Genomic DNA, 22,551 nt, shown 5'->3' with positions numbered 1-22,551 from the left:
GGACACACAACCTTACAAAGCTAAGACGCATGGACCCAAGTTTTCCAAGATCCTGCCTCTTTCATAGATTTAGGGCTGTGCCAACACATTCTTCTCGGGTAGTTTGGGGCAACCTGAGGGCACTGGTCCTTTCAGGAAGTTTTGGGTCCGTAAAAATTGGTGCAGGGAACAACCCAAGTGTCCACTGATGATGATGGATAAACAAAATGTGTGATATACATACAATTATTTAGCTTTAAAAAGGAAGGAAATTCTAAAACATGCTGTAACATGGATAAACTTTGAGGACATTATGCTAAGTGTAAAAGACCAGTCACAAAAAGGATAAATAGGACAATAAGGACAATAGTGTTATATGACTTATATGATGTACTCGGACTAGTCAAAAAAATCACAAAGACAGAAAATGAAAAAGGTTTCCAGGGGCCCTGAGACGGGGATTAGGGAGTTAGTGTCTAATAGGGACAGCGTTTCAGTTTTGCAAGATGAAAAAAGTTCCGGGATGGGTGGCAGTGATGGTTGCACAATACTGTGAACGTACTCAATGCCATTGATTTTTATCTCATAAAATGGTTAAGATGGTAAATTTTATATTATGTATATTTTACCACCATAAACAAAATATTGCTGCATAATCATGTGGTTGGTCAGAAACTACGGGACAAACAGCGTCGGTGGTCTGCAGCCGTCCTTGTGGTCAGGAGTATTCCACGTTCATGTTCTCTTGTGTCTTCATCAAGGCTTTATCACACAGAATGCTTGTTGTACTATAAAATCATGCAAAATAAACATAGGAAGTGAGGCTAGGAAAGCTACTTGCCCAATTGAGCAAGCCAGGCCTTCCTTACCCCCACCTCTGCCCATTCCTTCCCATCACCACTGCCCCTGAGGGCTTAGAGATGGAGGACGGGGAGAGGCTGTCTCAACTACATCCATCAATGCAAGAAAACCACCACAAGCATTTCGTCTGGTTGAGATGAGAACATTCCCCGGAGGATCTCTAAGGCTCCTGTGGGACAACTGAACCCAGAAGATGCTCCCTAATGAGTCAGAGATGAGGGCTGGAAAAGGCAGGGGAAACCAGGCTTATCCTGAAGGAAGAAGGGAAATCAAGGGGAGAGGAAGCAGGGGGAAGAGCCAGAGAGAACGCACAGCTGAAAGAATGAGATGAAATTAAAACTACATCCATCTCATTTCGCTCTTCCACTGTCCTATACCAGCCAGCCTGGCTATCACTTTTTCATCAGCATCCCTGCCTTTCTTTTTCCTCTGTTGGTTATACCCAAACGGATATCTGATTTCATTTCATCCTTATCAACAGTTAGCTGTCAGCAAAAGATTAAATGGCCAGAATGGGATCTTCCCACAAGCTGAATGGAGAATGAAATTTCCATTCTGCCTGAAACAATGGGAAGCTTCGAAGCCACAGCATTAAACAAGAGTGAAAAACCTAGATGGGAGAGGGGTGCGGATGAGGGAGAAGGTGAGGGGATTAGAAAGCACAAATCAGTAAACACAATATTGCCACGTGGATATGAAAGACAGTTTGGGGAATATAATCAATAATGTTGTAAAGATTTTGTAGGGTATCTGATGGACACTTGTCTTATTAGGGAGACCACTTCATGGATGGTGTAGATGCCTGATCACTGTGTTGTACACCTGAAGCGGAAGCTGAACAATAATGAATGTCCACTATAATTTAATATATAGTCACAGGATATGAAGCACATTGTAGGGAATAGAGTCAACAGAATTGTCATAGCTATATATGATGTCAGAGGGGTAGTAGATTGGGGGAGAGGGGTTATCACTTTGTGAGGGGTATAAATGTCTATTACATTGTTTTGTACACCTGAAACTCATAAAAAAAATTTAAAAGGTAACAAAAACAAGAACACTATCGTCTTCTTCTAAAAGATAGACATGACAACACTTAAAGAATACTACAAAATGTCATTTACATGGCACACAAATTCGTTTTATTTGAATATGCCCAATAATGTGAATTCTTACATTCACAAGAACCATAAAATTTTTAAAAATCGCTGCACTTCACAGATATCCATACAGCTTTGTAAACTTTGTGTCATATAATACTACGCAGAACACTAAAACAGATGAATTTATCACTATTATAAGTTCACTGAAATTCCATTGACCTTGTTTTGAACTTTCAAGCATCCACTCACATTAACCAAAAATATGCCTCATTCAGATAATCAAACAGATGCCAACTCTGGGTCTATTCATGCACTGAGTCGCAGGGTGGTACCAGAAAAACCACCCACTTCTGACATGTTACAACAGTAAAGGCACACCTGGGTGTGTGTTTAACACCAAGCCCCAAACAAGACTCAGTGATAAGCGTCTCTTTGTTATTTTGTCCAGTGGACATAAGAAAAAAGCAGAAGTGGTCACTGTCTGGCCAGAACCGGTCTTCAGCCTGACTGATTTCACTCCAGCCATAGAGGCAAGTGATAGAAAAAGGGTTTTAACCTCAGTTGGGACATTGGGCTGGTCCATGAAGGGGGGCTCCAAGGAAAAGAAAGTTGGGGGCCTGTGAGCCCCAGTTAATCAGCAGCAGCATTTGCAGCAATACAGATAAGGCCTCTGCTCTGGGCCTGTTCTTGTGTATCCCTTTCTTCCCAAATCACTCTTTATTGGCCAAACTGTGGAATCTAGCTGAGTTTTCTAATGAAGGTTTATGCGGTGTCCATACAATGAAGGGAAAAGGACCTGCCCTGGAGACAGGCCAGCCCCTGCCCCCCTATTGCCCATAGGTGACCTAGAGCTGGTGGGCTACGCATTCTGGGCCTCCCTTCGCTAAGTCAGTGGTCTACGACACCACCAAGACAGGAGAGCTGCAAGAAACCAGCCTTCACACCCTGATCCCCAGCTAAACTGTGAATGAAGCATTTCATGCATTTGGTTATATTTAGAAAGCAGAGAAAGAAATGGGAGGGGACACATACACACCCTCCCTTTCAGTCTGTTCCTATCAATCCAAAAGTTGTATCTGACTTCACACATTTGGGCTGTCTCCCAGTTCCTGGAGACTCCACTCTCTAGTAAATTCAAGTCTGGAATTCCATAAAGCCAACTTCCAGCTGCTTCAAAAATGAAAGTGAAACCTCTAACCCCCGAAACAGGAAACAGGATGCAGTGACAAGTCATTTATGAGCAAGTTCGGGGGAGTTTTCCTTTTCCTTTCCTTCATTGTGTTTCATCAGGCAGAGTTGAAATTTAACGTAAGTTAGCTTCTGTCCCTCTGAGTTTTTATTTTAAACCAATAACTAACTTAGGGAAAATTTTCCCCTTGACTACTTCAAGTCACTTTTAAACCACAAAATGTTACAGTGAATACTAAATTCTAAATTATAACAGTATGGGAAAAGCAAGAGGCTCTGGTTTAGGAAGAATTTTGAGAACCCCAAGTCCAAGGCCTGCTTACAACCTACCATTCTTAGTCTGGGTGCCAGGGTCCTTCGAAATTCCCACCTGGCGCTGTGGGTCAGGTTGTGTGAGGACCACAGGAGGGGAGGCGGGAGGAGAGCTGCTCCCCGCTACAGGCTAGCGTGGGCTGGCGTCACACGCTCCTGGCCCCCAGCCCCAGCCTCCCACCACCTGCTACGGGCCCACGGCAGAGCACTCAACCCGGACTGCAGGCGAGCAGGATCAGGCTGTGACACCTGGAGGGAAAATGGCCAGCGCTGGCTGAGCATCAGCCCAGGGCTGGGCACCGAGTCAAAGGCGCCATTATTCCGTGTCGCCTGCTCTGTGTGCTGGCATGCTGACGTGGCACACTTCACCTGACTGAGCATCTGTTGGGTACCTTCTCCTTCCCCGAAACACAAAACGAGCCAAGCTCCACTCTCCCAAATCGCAAGCCACAAGTGACCTCTGACCCCAGCACATTGAGAACTGAGTCCTGCTTGAATGACGTGGGTGCCTCAGCATTCCTGGCACAAAGCAGCATGACAGTGCCCACCCTCTGCGTCTCCTGCTGTCACCCCCAGCAAGGCCTCCTGGCTGCCCTCCACCTAGTCACTGCCCCCCGAAGCCCCAGCCTCCCCTCTCAGAGCTCCACCACTCCAACTGCTAATCACCAAGCATCACCAGGGTTTGTACCAACAAACCATAAGGGTGACAGCTGTGCATGACTCGGTGGTAATCAAGCTGCCATTTTGACCAAACATTAGAAGCAAAGACGCGTGTAGGAATTACCCTTATGAAGGAAGAAGACTCACTCCACAAGTCACGCGTATATGTAGACCGCTTGTTCCCAGTGCTAAATATAGCTAGTCTAGCAGATATAACTTGAATGGCATGTCCCTGCATGTCTGCAAAGAAAGAATCTGAAAAAATCTTTGCAAAATGATGACCATTGACTACTGATTTAAAGCTGGTCTGCCCCATTATGCAGATGAAAATGTTGGATGCTGAGCAAGCAGAACAAATGCTGCCCACGTCCCTCTTATTTCCATGTCTCCACGCCACCTCGACTCCCAGCTCAGGGGACTAGCACAGCGCCCAGGACAGGAGGGCAGAGGGCAAGGTGTGCCGTCTAGAGGAGTGGGCCAACACAGCCTCCAGTGGGCAGCTCCAGCCAGGAGGGGCACAGAGGCCTGGCTGTGGATCCATGTGGGCCATGGTGGCAGCAGCCACTTGCCACAGAGCTATCAGGGGTGACCAACGACAGTCAACTTCTGCCCAGTTCCACCCCCTCTTCCTTCCCTTTAGGTATTTGATCCTAGTAAATATTCTGCACTCTGAACTCCCTCTTAGGATCTGCTCTTAAAGCCTGGCCAGAGGGACTTGAGGTTAAGACATGAACCAAATTGCTCTCTTCCTTGGCCCAGCCCATTAAAAAAATAAAATAAAATCCAATATACATGATCCTAAATTCTGGACATGACCCCGGCCCCCAGGAGTTCACAACACAGACAGGAAGTAAGTCATTCGCTGAGAAAATGACCAAAGGTACGTGAATTGTTTGTGGCAGGGTTGGGACAAAAAAAGAAAAAAAAGATCAGTGCTATGTGCCAGCCCCATAGTGAAAAGACCACACCCTGAGTGAGGAACCAAAGGTTCTGCATGTGCAAGATGCTGTCTGTGAGACGTAAAAATATTTCTGAATTTGCAAGGATAATAAATTGATAAAAAACCAATGTCAACCCATTTTTTTCATGAACTAAAATTATGAGGGTGCTAAAGAAAAGTCATTAATACTCTTTTTTATTTCTAACTTTTATTTTTCTGTCAACTCCAAAGATTACCTGCCAAATACAGCATCTAGCCAACTCACTTTTAAACTGCTTTTTTTTAAATGAGCCAAACTACTTAAGAGCTATAATTATTCAAGTTACAATTGAGTTTCTTGTTAATAAGTCAAGAACTTATAAAAGGGACTTGCAGCTTTTGAAACCATGCAGTTTTCTGAAAAGCAACAGCACAATTTATGAAATCAAAGAATTATTTCAGTTTATGAGCAAAAAAACCCTTCATATCCCCTTTAGAGTAGAAGTAACAGGAAATCGCTTCTCACAGAACCAACAATTTTACAGAAAAAAAACATTCGCAAATATAATTTTAAATTTAATTAATCTATTTTTTAGTGATTTTTTAGATACTAAAAGAATATATGTTATAAATCAACTGAAAATAGAAAACGTATGCAAACCAGTTAGCAGAATAGAGCTTCTGGAAGAAAATGTCACATAAAATGCTCTAATTCTTATTTCTTATAAATGCACTTAGGAAAAAGCCAATGCAACTTTATACAATCATTAAACAAACTTATCATCATGACTGTATTATTTGACTGCACTGCCAACTAAACATAACTTTTATGATATTCTGTCTCTTATTGAAGAATTACTTAATCTAAGACAAATTTTTTCAAAGATTTATTCTCTTGTTGCTCTCAGACAAGCACATATTAAGTAAAACATAAAGCTCAAATGAATCCTCACATTCAGGTATTTAACGTAATAAAACTTACCATCACCAATTATTTAAAAGAAAAAAAATCCCTCCCACACGGATACATTTTCCATTAAAATTTAATTAGTGCTTAGGTTTCAATAAGTCTTCTCATGACCCTGTTAAGGTCTTTTTCATTGATTAAAAAAAAAAAATGGTTCCAAAAAAGCAAGACATACAATATCAAACATAGAATAAGCTACTTAAAATTGCCCATAAATCAGTTTCTGTTTGGGGAAGATGGAAAAGTTCTGGAGATAAATAATAGTGATGGTTGCATAACAATGTGAATGTACTTAAAGCCACTGAATTATACACTTACTTATAAATGGTTAAAATGGTAAATTTTATGTTAAGTGTGTTTTACCACAATAAAAAATTTACCAATAAACCAACCTATTGTATATTCATTCAATAAATCAGCACATCTTTATAATGTTATAAATCATCCTAATTTACCTATTATGCAACATTTTCTTCATTTGGCCATATAATTTTAAAACAAATTTAAAACTTTATCAAAAAGCAACACATATAACATAGACCATATTTTAAGCAATGAAATTTGAGGGGTGGCAATGTGCTCCTATTACACAAGATGTTAAGTCACACCTTCCCCCCCATTTCTGTGCTCACATCCCCTCTGGCCACCAGTCCCCTGGCCCCTCAGGCCCTGTGTCCTCCTCCATCAGGCCTCAGTGGGCCCAGCCCTCAAGTTTCCTCTGCCTGGCATCATTCCCCTTTGCCCCTGGGCCCCTCAGGACCTGGCTCCTGTCACCTTCTCAGGGAAGCCTGTCCTGACCTTCTCTACCACCCCCATACTTCTCCTGATCCCTCTTCCCATCTCATTTTTGTCTGCAGCACTTCCTAACACCTGGCACGCTGTGTGCTCATTTATTCTCTAATCATCTACCACCAAAATGCAGTCTCTAAGAGAGCCAGGATGTTTGTGCATCTTGCTCCCCACTGAATCCCCAGTGCATACAGCAGGCACTAAATAAATATTTGATGAACATCAAATGTGGATCACCTAGGATGCACTAAGTACATCAAATACTTTTCTTTACAAGACACTTGATGGGTTTACCCCACACAGGTTCTTCAATGCCAAGAGGTAGCATATTTTATTCCCATTTTACATTAGAGGACTGGTGAAATGAGTTAAGACACATCAGCAATGAGGACTCAAAGAAACTAACCATGACAATCACTCCAGCTTTCTTCATATGCATGTTGCTTTCAGGTTTATACAAAAGTTGGTTATTACGAAAAAAAATGCATGTATATACTTCAGGATTATCTAATATTTTAATGGTTTATATATATTTATTTGAATCAAAACAACTACTTCCTAAAGAAAAAAATAATTTAAATTATTCTACATGCATAGAATGTATCTGTTACTTCCAGATATTTTATCAGGTATTTTATCTAAAAGTGACAGATAAGTCTAGGTCTGGTTACCCTCAAATTACGTATCTTCTGCACCAATGATGTGTCCAGGATTTTGTCACCATACTTAGGCATTAGTGGGCAATCGCTGAGACCCTCTTGAAAAAATCACACAAAAATCTAGATGATATTCTAATGGCAGAACTTCATTGTCTCTAATCCTTTGCTGAAAATAGGTTGGAGGAAATCCTCTTTTCTCTGAAGCAGGCAGATTATGTAATGCCCAGGAAGTGGCTAACTCCTTCCCAGATAGCCTGAGGTCTGTCCAAAGAGAAGGGAGGAGCAGACAAGCTGCCCCTGTGCTTGGAGCAGGAGTAAGGGAGGGAGGACACCAACACATCAATCTCAGACTCACATTTCCCAAAATATGAACTTGAGATCTTCAGTAACTGCATCCTCAACTTCAGGATTTCATTTTGCACAGACAGTTCAGATAGGACCGTTCTGTGAGGTAGAAGAACTCCACTGGGTCCTGTGGCTTTAAATAGTGTCATGATCATTTATGGTTTCTATTTAAGGCTGGAACCACTCCGTCTTGCACTGGTAAGCAAAGTGAGCGAAAAGTATCTGAAACTTTTCCAACAACCATCAGAGGCCATACTCCTGAAAAGGTGATAATACCTTAGGATCACTTCTGATATATGCTTATAACAGCACAAGCAATTATTTCATGGAAGATAATGACGCTGTGATTATTAAAAATAAACAAACAAAACCCTGACATGGAGAGGAAGACAACAGTTGGTTTGGGAACTTACAGACTGCCATGAAAATCCATGAAGTTACAGATGTGTGGGTAACAGAGTGAGGATATGGCAGGTTTTGGTTCCACTACCAGAGATAACTAGAGAGATTAACAACATCTTTCTATTATTGCAACTAGTAGTTCAAGTTCAACTTCCTAATTTTGCCAAAAGTAAAATGTCATCCTGTACAAAGGCAGGCCAACAGAATAGGAAGTACCTGAAATGCAATTCCATTTACTAGAATTGGATCACTACCCAGCAGCTTCCTGTTTTACTAAGCAGACATGTCCAATCCAGTTACATGTCATACACTGTGACATCTGTCCCATCAACAAACCAGCCACTATGGATTTGGATTATAATAGAAAACCCCAAACAATATGTTATATATAGCCTTGTTTTAATACCAACCACCATTCTCCTACCAGCCCCCACGTAGGGGAAAAAAGAGAAGGATCAAAAAGAAAAGAAAATACATACAAATTTAGATCTGATCAAATCATGGAAACTCTGGTCTATTATACTTAATAATTGTCCAATCACCTACATCTGCTTCACAATTTAAAAAAGCAACCCATTCCCATGAAATATTCATTTCATTTTACTTTTGTCTTCCCAGATTTTGTGGAACATCTGTTTTTGTATTTATTTCATAAAAAAATAAGGAAGCAATGTGCTTTTTCAAATCTCCCTCTTTGATATTCCCCACTTGTTTGAATATTTACAATCTAAATAGTTCCTACTTTAATTGTATACTATTATGGACTGAATTGTGTTCCCCCAAAATTCTTATGTTAAAGTTCTGGCACCCAATGTGCTGTACATGGAGACAGGAATTTTAGGAGGTAATTAAGGTTAAATGAAGTTATAATGGTGGGGTCCTAATCCAATAGGATTGGTGGCTTTGTAAGAAGAGCTCTCTCCCTCTCTCCCTCTCTCCCTGCCTCCCTCTGCGCACACACACATCTTGAAGCAGATGATGGTGATGAATTTTAATTTCTCTATATTTCACATCTTAAGGCACCAAAGAACACTCCTTCCTGAGTTTACCACTTGTCCATTAACTTCTGCCTTCACATCCTCCGAAAAAGGCTACAGCAATTTGAAGGTAGGCTGCTCCCCTCAGCAGTTTACCTAAATCTAATCTCATGAGGGGGAAAAGCAGGTCCATACAACTACACCGGGGGATAAATTCCCCAGCAAAATAAAAGGGGTAGAGGGATTTTAATATAAAGTGAACAGTCTAGTGAACTGTGAGTGAAAAGGGACACTCTGAATTAGTATACTAGGACAACAGCATAAACTGGGCTGAACTGGGCAAACTGGGCATATGATTGTCCTCAGCTGCAGATAAACCCTTTACAGGATGCAAGCCAGAGTGGACAGGACAAGGGTTAGAGTTGGACAAAGGTCCACCCCCATCCGCTGCGTGGAGATCATTTCCTTGGGCAGAATAGCCATGGCGCTCCTTCACAGGGTTGTTGTGAGGGATTAAGTGAAAGATTATGGATGAAACCCTTGGAAAGGACCCAGTGCATCAGACACCAATGATTACCAGTTCCCTTCTTCCTCTGAAAGGGCACCATGATGTCCCCGGCTGCTTCGGGGAGGTACCTGTAAGCACAGTAATCAGGGGCTCTTCCACAGCAACCCTTTGCTTCACTCCCTTTTGGGGGGCACGGGGAGAAGGGCCAAGTAGACCAAGGCTAGAGATGCTGTATTTGCCAGGGTACACATTCCCCCTTCTATGTTAAACACAATTCACTGGTCAAAGAGTCTTTTTTACAAGTAACAATACCTTCTCCTGAAATTCTGTTGTCTTCTAAACCAGGAAGAATTACCTTCTTTTCATTCCCTGAGCTGAAAAAAATTACCTTTGTCACAAGAGATACACAAGAAAATGACGACCCCTTCTTGAGATATTTTTATGGCCCTTTACAATGTACAAATTATTTTCATGTACATGAGTTCATTTGGTCCTCATGACCCAAAGAAGCAGAGACAACAAATGCCATTAGTGTCATTTTACAGTTGCCTCTGGGGGTTAAGTGAATTGCCTGGAGCAGAGGTGGATTAGAGGCAGGGCTGCCATCCAAAAGGCTGCTGGCGCCCCAATCGAGAAGACCATCACTGGACTGAATCTCAAATAAGGCACTGGTTAACTCTGGCCTCTACCAATGGTATTAGCCATGAAACAGATGTTGGTCACAACACAGCAGAAGTGAAAATTTGGAAATAGAGCTATCTAAATTAGCTTTATCCTTAGAGAATGTCAAATTCAATTGAGTTATGAGTGCTAGAAAAACTGAAAGGAAAGACAATTGCAAATAAGTATAAATATGTTACTAACAAATTCCTGATTGTAAACATAAAGCGAGAAGTATATCATTTTTAGTCATAGAAAATGAGTTTCTCCACACTCCACTTAAAAAGGTGGAAAAACTAAAGGATTAGTGTGAAGAGGCAACTAATGACTAACTTGCCCACAGTGCCCACATGTTTGGATCTGGCTTTCACCCAGGTTACAAAGGTAACAGTTGACAGAGGAAACCTAAAATCCTCTCTTTTGACTCTCGGTCTAATGTTTTGGGTTTTTTAGCGTGTCCCATCATGCCAGCATAAGTAAGGCAAACTACCCTCCTGTACATACTACAAAAAAGGGCTTCCCTCCCAAAATATGGTATATACCGGAAGAAACAAATCTCTGCTCTTGGCGACCACAGTCATGTACATTGTAAATAAAGACAGTACACCCAGGAACAGAAGCAGGAAGCAGGTGAAGCACATTAAGAAATCTGAACAACAATGTGAACAGTTTGCCTTAGGCTCCTCAAGTATCCAGCCAAACCGGTAGAGCCTGTATGCTTTCTGAGGGGAGGGGGGCTGTCACAAGCAGTGGTGACAGAGGAAGCCACAGGACAGCGCTGAACTCTCTGTGAATGGCTGTGAAATCGCTCCAACAGTTGTGGTCATGGGGAAGCCATACAGTGCAGCATTACCAGATCATGCCATTTTTGAAACACTGGGGAAATTTATTTGTACTCACCTGTATTTAAGTGTTGACAAGAAATTCAAATAGTTGTGAAGCCCCTGAGTGGGCGGAAGCCACCACATCAAAGGTGGGGTTTCCTGCCTCTGTTCTTGGACAAAGGTTCTTAACCTTAACTAGGGCAGGCACTCCTCTGAGAATCTAACAAAAATTGGGAAACTCCTGAGGAGAAACCCAAAAGCATGAATGCAAAAAGTTCTGCACACTTGGAAGGGAGCTCAGGTCCCATCAGGAACCAGTTAAGAGCACCTATTCTTGACTGGGCTCCGGGAAAGGGGCACTGTTGCTAGTTTCTCCTTTCCAGGCCCTGTGGTCTCAAGAATGAGCTCAAGAAAAGAGGAAACAAATTCTAGGGACCCTGGATCTCAGAGGATCATCCCATCATCCACAGAGAGCTCTGTGTCAGGACACAGGGACACTCCACACCCCGAAGCTACTAACTTAATCAGATCCACCCAGTGGAGGTGCAGGGACCCCAAGATGTGACTTAATTTCCTCCATCTTAGTGTTTATTAAGTAAGGGGGTTGAACCAGATGCCATCCCTGTCTCGTCCCACATTTTTATGGCTATGAAATGTACCAAGAAACCAGAAGTTTGAAGTAACAGTAAACATGATTTTTAAAAACTGTCATTAATCACTCAAGTCCTTGGAAGTACCATGAATTTTCCTTCTGAATTGCGTAAGGGCAACGTCTTCGGTGTTCTCATTAACAATAATGATAAGAAGCATAATCACTCATTCAGCAGATGTGTGTGGAGTGCCCACTCTGCACCAGGAACTGCTCCGGGCACAGTGGGGAGAAGCTGGGATACAAACAGCATGGGATCCATGGACATAAAGACGGTATCTGGGGTCTCCTCCTAGGCAGAAGTGTTGATGGAGAAGGGACAAGGGTGACCAGAGATGGAGCACTGGTAATCAGGAAAGGCCACAGGGCTGATGCCGCTACTGCATGGCTTTTCTCTCTGCCTGGCACGCACCTCCCAGACACCAGCACGGTGGATCCCTCACCCCTTCAAGCCAATGCTGAGTAAGGCGTGCAAACCCCAACTTACAGTCCCCCAATTCCACTCTAGTGTTTCCAGCACTGATCACTTTCCAACACACTCTAACATTTATTTATGTGATTTGTTTCCTGCCTGCCATCCCCCAATCCAAAGTAAGTGCCACAGGGATGAGCCTGTCTGGCTCACAGGTATGTCAATAAATACATAGGCACTCACAAAAATGTATGCTGGGAGTATTTAAGTACACCGAGTGCCGCTGAGGTCCAGCACGAGGGCAGAAAGGTGACTGCTGGAGGGGGCCACCTGGGAGGTGACAGACATGGTGATCAGAGGGCCACCTAGAGTCAGGTACAGATGCAATAGGAGGAAAGAAATAAGTGTCAGACACATTAAAGACATTTAGCTGTGAAGGAAACAGAGAACTGGGGGGTGACATCAGGAGGGGAACGTGGGGTCAAGAAAGTTTGTTAAAAAGGGGTGATATGAAGGCATGATTACATGCCATGGTGACTAGAAGCAATCACCTTAAAGAGGGAGACATTGATGATTCTGGAAAAAGAGGGATGGGGGTTCAGGGAGTGCATAGGGAGGACCCAGAGTACAAGCTATGGCACAGGCCTTTATCAGAATGAGGTCCTTGCCCCAAATCAGAAGGGAGGTAAGAACATGAAAAGGAAGGGCTGGTGGGGTGCATGGGGAAAAGGGGTGCATCCTATCTGATGACTGCTGTTCCCCTGTGAAGTACAAGGCAAGGTCACCCATACGAGGAGGAGGTGTAAGAGGTCTGAGAAAGCAAGTGAGATATGAAGGGTCGCTGAGCAGCTTTAAATCCACATTTCAAAGATATCGACTGTCTGAGCACCTACCTATGCAAACACTGGGTCCCATTCAATCCTCACGGTGACCCCTCAGGAAGGTACATTAAACACTTCCATTTCAAGGTGAGGAAACTGAGCATGAAGACACCAGCCAGCCCGCCCAAGGTTTCATAATCAGGGTCTGAACCTGAGTCTATTATGCTCTGATGCTAAACATTGACCTCCAAAATCTATTTTGTTTTTCTCAGATACCAGCGCCCAAGCAAAAGCAAAAACAACCCCTTGTTCAACCTTGTTGAATTTCTAGTGCTGTAAAAATTGCTTTTCATTGATTTTCATTGCAAATAAAGAGCATTTTCCCCTACATTTAATTTGGTTTTAAAGAGCATTTATAAGTCTGGGACTCGGGGAGTCTAACCATCTCTTACTAACCTTGTTTCTATTGAAACATACTGCCCAAGCACCAAGGAAAAATTTGTGCCGTTTCCCTGAAAATAAGACCTAGCCGGACAATCAGCTCTAATGCGCTCTTTGGAACATAAATTAATATAAGACTTGGTATTATATTATATTATATTATATTATATTATATTATATTACATTATATTAAAATAAGACCGGGTCTTATATTAATTTTTGTTACAAAAGACACATTAGAGCTGATTGTCCGGCTAGATCTTATTTTCGGGAAAACATGGTATTTAGGTTTCAGAGTCCAGCATATCTGCAAACAGAGGACTTCCTGTGTAGTTAAGCAGTTAGGTATGTTCATTGGTGGGTTTAATGCAGTTTTAGCCAACTGTAAACTAGCGACAGTATTCTCATCCCTGGGAATTTAACTGACTATAACAAAATCCAATAATATAAACTCCTTTTCACCTATGTTATTAAATTTACTCTCCAGCATGAAATAAAAGCATCTCAAGATCACTTATTCCTCATAAGCAGACATTAAATAGGGTTTGAAAGAATGGAAGGAATTTAACTTAATAGCTAGAATGTCCAGGTTAAATTATACATCTAGCAGACTGCTTTAAGATGTCCATTTGAAACATTTGAACCCCTGAAGACAGGTTCCGGGCTTAGTAAACTCGTGTGTAAACACTTTACAAGGCTGTACCACAGCCCTGCTTCACAATGCCACAGCCAGACCAGCTACTAGTCTTGGAGAAGATACCTAAACGTCACCTATTTCAAATACCTGAAGGCCTTGGTGGCTGAAGTGGCTTAACTTAGAGGCCCTGTGGTGTGGACTCCAGGAGCTGAACAACAGGAAGGCCCCATTCTCTCATCTGCAGCTGGATTAGAAAAGGCAACTCCAAAATTCTGCAGCTTTTTAAGTTTTTAAAACAAGGTGGTGTAACTGAGTCACACAACTAAGTCTGTCTTTTAGAACAGGCAACCTCCCAGGTGAATACTGATGTTCATGTCACAAACCATTTGGTGATAAAAAATAAACAAAAGCAGACACATGTGCAGGTATAAAAATTGTTGAAGTTTTTAGAACGTTTAAAGCACTCTAATATAATCATGCTTGAAGTTCTCCAGGGACCCATAATATTTGTTTTTCCCTTATAAAGAAAATCCTAATGTAATAGTTTGTTTCAAAACAAATATCTACATCTAATATAATCATGCTTGAAGTTCTCCAGGGACCAATAACATTTATTTTTCCCTTATAAAGAAAATCCTAATGTAATAGTTTGTTTCAGAAACAAATATCTACTGTCAGCCAGGAAAACCTTTACATTTTTCAGAAGTTTACTATCTTAAAATGTAAGAAATGTCCTACAAACCAAAATTATAAGATAAAAACAAGTAGCAACTTTGACAAGCAGAACAAAACTAGTAAACAAGATCCAGGCTGAACTATTAAAAACAAACTCCAGAGACACAACAAAATTAAGCTCTTGACCTACAGAACTTTAAAGTCAAATCTCCTAAATGGGATGCATGGAAAAGCGGGAGAAGAGGAAGTGTCCTGCCAGTGAGGTTATCCTGGCCTGGGACGCTCACCCATAAATAAATTTCATGGACAAATGTAGCCTGTAGACTTTTGTTTGGTCTGTATATTTTAGCACACCTTGTTTTAAACTTTGCCAAATCCCCTCTGAGCCCACCCTATACACTGCTCAATAGCAGGGTGCCCAGTTTACCTGTCCACTGCAATCCTGGGCCCCTGCTGGCGGGGACTGACTGACCAACAAAATTGCTTGCTCTCTCCTTACCAACCTACCCCAAGACAAAATTATGTTAGTAACTAGTAGTGACAAATTTATTGATCACTTCCTCAGAGCCAGGCACCATTCTTAGCTCCTGACCTGTAGTAACTCATTTAATCCTCACAATAACTCAATGAAATGGGGACTATTACTAGTCTCAGATGAGAAAACTGAGGCAGAAAACAAGAAGCAACCTGTCCAAGGTTACACTGTAGGATCTGCAGGTAACCCAGGAAGCTACACAATGGTTTCTCTCAGAATTTAAACTACCGAAATCTAGGCTTCCCACCTCACATCTATAAAAAGGAAATGACATTAGCTCTTTATCCACGTCATTAAAACCTTCTTTAAAAAGTAGATTAAACTACTTCATGGTATATAAGCACTGTGCCATTTATAAACACAAAATATCTCTACATAGCTATATCCACCCAAGCATCCAAACTACCAGTAATACATGCTTTGTATATATGGCATATCTTGGAACAGAATACTCCCATTCATTTGCCTATTGTAGCTCTCTGGAATTAACCCAGAATAAAATACCTATAGCAACGTTTTCCAAAGCCGTCTTTATCTTTTGGCAAACCTCATGAAGGAGATGAAAAGTTTTCTGTGTCCTAGAAATTCTGACTATGTGAACACTAGAAAGGAACAGGGTTTAAGCTACTTACTCATGTTTATAAAATAAGTCATATAAGGAAATGGCAGGAAATATGAATATTCAGTCCCAGACTTTTTTTCCTCTAGCAAAAGAAAATATAATTTGGTCCTACATATTGAAAGATAACCAAATTCTAAGAAAACAGATCCTGACTGTTTCTGGAAAAAATCAAATTAGTTTAATAGTATAGACATGAGTTTAATAGCATGGAAATTAATGATTTTGTATGTGAATACGGTGAGGTAGCCAAATGATCAGACTGCAAAAAAGAAAAAAAGATGTGGAATAAGAAAAATAGAAATAATAATAGTATCACATAACTTACAGTCCAGGGACATTACCAAAAATGCATATGCTGGGAAAGTTCATTAAGGAATATTTACCACTTCGATTTGAGAGAAAATTTAATAAATTTAATAACATACCAAAATGGAGTTTTAAAATGCAAACTACATTGAAATTTATATAGATTGATATAACATGAGACAGCTGAAGGCCTGGAGAAAGTAAGGGAGTAAAAGACAAAAATTAGACATACTGTGTTTCCCCTAAAATAAGACCATCAGCTTAGCCAGACCATCAGCTCTAATGCGTCTTTTGGACCAAAAATTAATATAAGACCCAGTATTATATTATATTATATTATATTATATTATATTATATTATATTATATTATATTATATTATATTATATTATATTATACCCGGTCTTATAGTAAAATAAGACCGGGTCTTATATTAATTTTTGCTCCAAAAGACACATTAGAGCTGATGGCCCGGCTATGTCTTATTGTCCGGGAAACACTGTATGTCTGCCTCTCAAAGAAGGCAGGATTCAGGCACTGGTGGGAAGGTCAGACCCACCAGGCAGTGAGCCTGTCAGGTCAGAGGAAGAGGAAAGATGGCCCTTCCACCCTCCTATCTCTCATGGAGACAGACTGCACATTATTTCTCACAATTCAACTATCCTTTTTATTGCAAAATGTTAGAGTTGGAACAGAACAGAAATTATTAATAACTCAAAAAATAGTTGAGCACATTTTAAGTAAATGCTAGTTCCACTCTCCCTTTCTTCATTTCCCTTTGAGAAAACCAAGGCAGGAAAATGTCTTGCCTAGGGACCCAGACCTCCTGAGTGATACAGCTGAGAAAAGAATGTCCGTGTCCAATAAAGCATGTCTTATAAATCTGGTTACCTACCGTCACTGTTAGTGGGTTCTCTAGATCTTATTACTGTACAAAAACAAAGGTGTCACCTGATGTTTACCACTCACATTATAATGTGGACTTTGAGGAATAACATGAGCTTTTACATCTCTGCTAAGCCTTTCCCCACCCCTTACCAGAATCAGAGAGAAAAGTTCTCTCCACTTAAAAAAAGGTAACCCAGACTGACCTTCCTAAGGGAGCAACTACGGAAGGTGCATGCAACTTCCCTAGACTCTTTCTTGAGTCTTCTGTTTAGTGAATATACTCAAGAGAAAATCATTGGTTTGGACAAAAAGAAACACTTTCATCTTCTGCCAAAGTCTCCTCAAACAAAGCTCTTAAATATGAAAGACTGCCTAAGGTAATTCCTATACCAGAAAAAAACAAAGTTCCCATAATAACGCCTTCTTCTACTCTCAGACCTCAGTACCCTGGACTCAAACCTGTGACTAACCAGGGGAAGGGGCCGTCAGCTGCTCAGGAACAATGAGCCTTTTGTTAAAGACAATGGCAATGAAAACAGCACCCTCCGGACAGTTTTCTTTCTCTTCTGCACACACACCCCCTTTTTATGCCCGGTGCCAGTGATTAATTCCGCACGGTTTCCCCTCTGTCTGACGTGAAAAAAATGACACAATTTTCTCCCCCTCCAACCTTCCCCCAGATCTCACCACCCCGTCACCACCGAAGGTGGATTCCAGAGGAACTTCAGAACACCTCGAGCCTCTGATCTGATTAGTTACAGTCGGGGGTTGGGGGGGGGGAGGGCGGAAAGAGTCCAAACTTCACTCCTAAATCCTCCAGTGTGTGACAAACAAGCAAAATGACCGCCTTTTTCTCTATAAGTGTAACACCTCCAACCTCCTAATCCTCGTGCATAAGTGACAGGAGGCCAAACCTGAACATCCCTCCCAGACCTGGGCCCTACGCTGTGCCCAAGGAAGATTGCTGGGACAGCTGCATCCCAGCCGGGACTCCAGGGAGGGATGCAGCTGTGGACCCGGAGCAGGTGGGCGCCGGATCCGTCGGAAGCCCGAGGAGACAAACTCCGCAGGTTCTCCCTGAGTCCTGCTCGTCACCCAGGGGGCGACCAGCGTCACGAGGCCGTCCAAGCCCTCAGGCTATGCAGCCCCAGGCTGGCGGCTGCAGCAGAATCGGGGGCTGTAGGCGGGGGTGCCTGGTCCCCAGGGCCGGTCCCCGCCCGGTCCCCAGTCCCCCTGCGAGCAGCACTCACGTATCTCTGCACAAGCGTCCGCACGAGGCTGCAGTCCATGGCTCCTCCGGCCGCGCCCGCCCGCGCTCAGCGCTCCGGCGCCCGGCTCAGCGCTCCCATGGGCCCGGGCCCGAGTGTGGCCGCGCGCCCCCGCCCCGGTCACGGCCTGGGCGCGCCGCGCGGTGCGGGGGGTGGCCGCGGCCCCTCAGTGCTCATGCCCCGCCCGGCCCGCGGCGGCCGGCGCAGTGGTGGCCGCTCGGCGGCAGTGGCCGCGAGCCCGGGCTGCTGGCTGTGGTGCTGCGGGTTAGGAGCTCGGCAGTCCGGCGGGTCCTACCGCTGCTCTGTTCCTCTGCTCTGCTCCTCTGCTCTACTCTCCTCCCCTCTCCTGCCGGGTCCTCCGCCAGCCACCCCTCTCAGCCCTGCCTCCCGCCGCTGGGTCCCAGCGCTCACGTCACGAGCGCGTGTGAGCATGCGCCCCACGGCCCGCGGCCCCCGCCCCGGCACACTCGCCCTCGCACACTTATGTAGGCGCGCGCTGGGGCCCTTCCTCCCTTCGTTTGCCGGTCCCAGCTCCCGGAGCCGGGGAAAGGAGAGGACCCAGGGGCGGAGGGCGGGGGCCGGCAGGTGGGGACGACTCCCTGTTGCTTTTGCCTCCCGGGCGGACTCTGTGCTCCCTGCCCTGGGGGCCGGAGTGGCTGGAACTGTGCTGCCTGCATGGAGGAACAGGGACTGTGTGCCCTGCGGAAGACTTCCTGGGCCGGCGTACCAAAACTCTCTCACACTCAGCCCCGAAACTTCAATCTCTCCTCTGAAGGCCCGACCGAGGGCTCGAGATCGCGGGGTTACAGCGGAACGTGGGGGCGGGGACTCTGGGTCTAGTTGGGCTGGCGACCCGCTAACCAGGGTCTGCGTCGCACCTCAGTGCAAGTCAAGCCTCTACGAGCGGCCCCTCCTACTTTACAGGTGAGGCGGGGCGGAGGTGTGCCTCAGGTGGCAAACAAGGGTCGCGCAGCTTTTCTGCGCTGTGGCGAAGATAAGCACAAGGTCTCCCACCGGGGATCCGTGCTCCTTTCTGAAACCCGGAGGATTCCCTAGCCCGGGCCTCCTGCCCTAGGTCTCCAAAGCTGTAACAGTCGCAGACACTTGTAATCCAGCGGGGGTGAGGGGTTGCAATCAGCCTTAGAACCTGTTACGCCAGCCGCCAGCCCCAGCGGGCAGCCCTCTCCCGGTCCTGCCGGTCCAGCTTCTGCCTCCGCCCCTGGCTCCGCCTGGGCGGGACACCAGGAGGCTCAGCCCGGCCCGGGGTAAGGAGCTCCAGGCTCGCCTGGCCTCCAGGTCCCAGGAGCACTCACTTGGCGCTGCTAGCCCTGAACCAGACAGGAGAACTGTTGCACAGCATAGACACCAAGATTTCAACTCCAGGGAATATTTCTGTTTTCCCAACAGTGAAACAAACTATCTCTTCTCCAACTACACAGACTTGAATTAATTGATGTATAATACTGTTTCCAACTTCTCTTCTCTCTGTCACAGGTCATCACTTGTGAAACCAGAGAGACATGACAACACTTTCAGCAGCCTGTCAGGGGCACTGCCCCTGACCCTGGCAGGAATGTAATTGTGAGTGTTCCCCTGACTGACTGTGGAAGAGAAGTGGTATCCGACAATTTGTGGTTTAGACACTGATGACTAGAAATGAATACCAGTGAATGGTAATAGTGACTGTGGATTCTGAACTACTTTTCTTCAGTAAAATGCTCCACTTTGGAGTTAATTAACTCATGTATTCTCCACTTTCTATGCAAATCAACTATCTGCCTTATCTGTCCTGTTCTGTGCCCAAAAGGCCATGTTCATCATCACTGGATCTTCAGCAAAAGAGGTGCCAGCTGCAGGCTGGGAGAGAGGCTGGGCTATTTCTTCTCTCCTCTCCATCTTGGCCACACACTGGGCCTGGCAGTATCCATGTCCCTCTGTGACGACAGTTCTTGTGGGCTTCCTTATTCATTGCATCAACTCATGTCAGGCTCCAAGTTCTCTCCTCCACGCCTCTTAAGGCCTGGGAGTGGTGTCTGCCTCCCACTATTGCTGGTCCCTGGGAAACAGCATCCTTTGATAGGTAGTCGAACCATGACTGCACTGTAGCAAATGGTCCCTTCATGATACTCTCTTCCAAATCTCTTCCCGAGAATGCTTTCTGCTTCCTACCAGGACCCTGACTGCTAAAGCTAGATTTTCACCAGCCTCTACCTTGCAAATTGTGACATTTGGATGGGGGTGGGAGGGCATAAGCAGATCACACAAGGCCATTCGATAAAGGTTGCAAGTCTTGCAGGAGTGTCTGTTTCATTCAGTGGTATGTTAATTTCATATTGCAGTAGACACCATGGTTGCCAGTAAAACAACCATGCCCCTTTTTTCCTTGCTGGTAGAAACCGACCTTGATCCAGGTATCCACCCTCTACACGGCTGGGGTAAACTGGTTCATGCAAGCTAATGTTGGTAACTCCATTTTTCTTCCTGCAATTGGTTTAAAACAAGTTTAAGCCAATGAATCCTGCTGTTGGGAAAAGTTTCCTCACTCTTAAAAAGGTACATAAAGAGGAAATGCTCCTTGTTTACTGCTGGATATTGTATATCTGCGTGTGATGTCCGGCACTTTACAGCCTTCTTGCATCCATGACTGGAAGTAACCTGAGGAACATCCTTACTCTGGGTCTGGCAACATGGAAAGATGGGGAGAGCATGGGTCCTTAACGACACCATTGGGCTGTTATCAATCCTGCCACTGTCCTAACATTGAATTTCATATCATGAGAGATAATAAATACCTTTATTCAGCCATCTGAATAAGGGTATTTTTTATTACTAGTGGCTGACAGCACCTTAACTTTAAACCTATGGAAACAAACCGGTTAAGACTCTTTATTAAAGTGACAGAAAAATCTAACTCACCCTGTGAAACAGTTATTTATTTCTGTATAACAAACCACCACAAACTGAGGAGCTTAAGCAGTATGAATTATTATTTCTCAGGAGTCTGTGATTTGGTGGAATGGTTCTTCTGCTCCACCTGGTGTTGGCTGGGATTGTTCATGCATCTGCATTGGGGGGAGAGGGGCGTTCAGCTGGGCCTGGAAGTTTCAGATGGCTTCAGTCACATGTCTAATGTCTCAGCTGGATAGATGGGAAGCTGGGGCCAGGTTGGCCTCATTCTCCATGTGATTTCTCATCATTTAGTGGTCTAGCCTGAGCTGCTTTCACAGACAGCTGGATCCCAAAAGGTCAAAGTGAATATGGTACAACCCCTAAAAACCTGGGCTCAGAACAATACTTCTGACACATTTTATTGGGGAAAGTAAGTTCCAATGCCAGCCCAGATTCAAGGGGATGGGGCAGAATAGATTTTACTTCTTGATGGGAGGAGAGCTTTGTACATAAAGGGATGAGAGAACTGTGAAATAATCTACCATAGACAGACTTAAACGATAATGGAATGTACGCATTGGAATACATTGGCAATATTACAGTAAATTCAAAGTGGAATGACTGCAGGAAACTCCAGGGTCTACATGTTTCTTCATTCATGTAGAAGAGGAAAGAATCTGCACTCTGATTGGGTCAGCTAAGTCCTGTGCCCATTCCTGGCCAATCAATCATGAGACTGGTGGGATGCTATCAGATGATTGGCTTAGGCCTGGGTTAAGGGCAAAGGCCTGACTAATACATGTATAAGGAGAATGGAATGGTCTTAATCAGCTTTGGGTTATCAGGACCTACCCCTGACCTAGTAACAATATGCTTGCTTCACTATGGTAAACTGATGTGATGAATGAGGTGGAGGCAATAAGTAGGATGCAAACCCCAAAACCTGAATCAAATTGTGGGTCTGCAGCTGGATGCTCAGGCTATACCCACACTCACACCTGTATACAGACTAATGAACGTATGCTCTCATTCTCCTCTCCTTCACCTTGGAGAGGACTAGGATGGAAACCAGGATTCTTGGGTTCATTGACTTCTAAGTGAAAAGCCTTTTTGGAAATAAGGGAGGGCCAAAAAGTGGGGCCTTCTTATAAAGACAGTTCAAAACAATTATTGTTACTGGTCCCTTAAATCACAGACCTGAAGCCAAAAACTAATTACTGAAAACATAGAACAGGAAAGTATGAGTTATTAACATGT

At 43.9% G+C, this 22,551-nt stretch overlaps 1 protein-coding gene and 1 long non-coding RNA gene across 4 annotated transcripts in view; one reads left to right on the top strand and one right to left on the bottom strand.

Annotated features, from left to right (window-relative positions):
• Positions 1 to 18,561, bottom strand: part of ATP11A (ATPase phospholipid transporting 11A) — a 132,377-nt gene extending 113,816 nt beyond the window's left edge. For all 3 annotated transcript variants that reach the window (XM_019746565.2, XM_019746568.2, XM_019746569.2), the window contains exon 1: positions 18,388 to 18,561. In XM_019746565.2, coding sequence (XP_019602124.2) covers positions 18,388 to 18,426 — 39 coding nt within the window. In that variant the 5' untranslated portion in view covers positions 18,427 to 18,561. The remainder of the gene's footprint in view (positions 1 to 18,387) is intronic.
• Positions 18,425 to 20,089, top strand: LOC109455189 (uncharacterized). Its single transcript, XR_002138588.2, has 2 exons — positions 18,425 to 19,329; positions 19,900 to 20,089. It is a non-coding gene; the product is annotated as an uncharacterized LOC109455189 (long non-coding RNA).
• Positions 20,090 to 22,551: the final 2,462 nt, after the last annotated feature.

Source organism: Rhinolophus sinicus, linkage group LG04 (assembly GCF_036562045.2).
Source record: "Rhinolophus sinicus isolate RSC01 linkage group LG04, ASM3656204v1, whole genome shotgun sequence".
NCBI lineage: Eukaryota > Metazoa > Chordata > Mammalia > Chiroptera > Rhinolophidae > Rhinolophus > Rhinolophus sinicus.
This window is presented reverse-complemented; position numbering and strand designations above follow the sequence as displayed.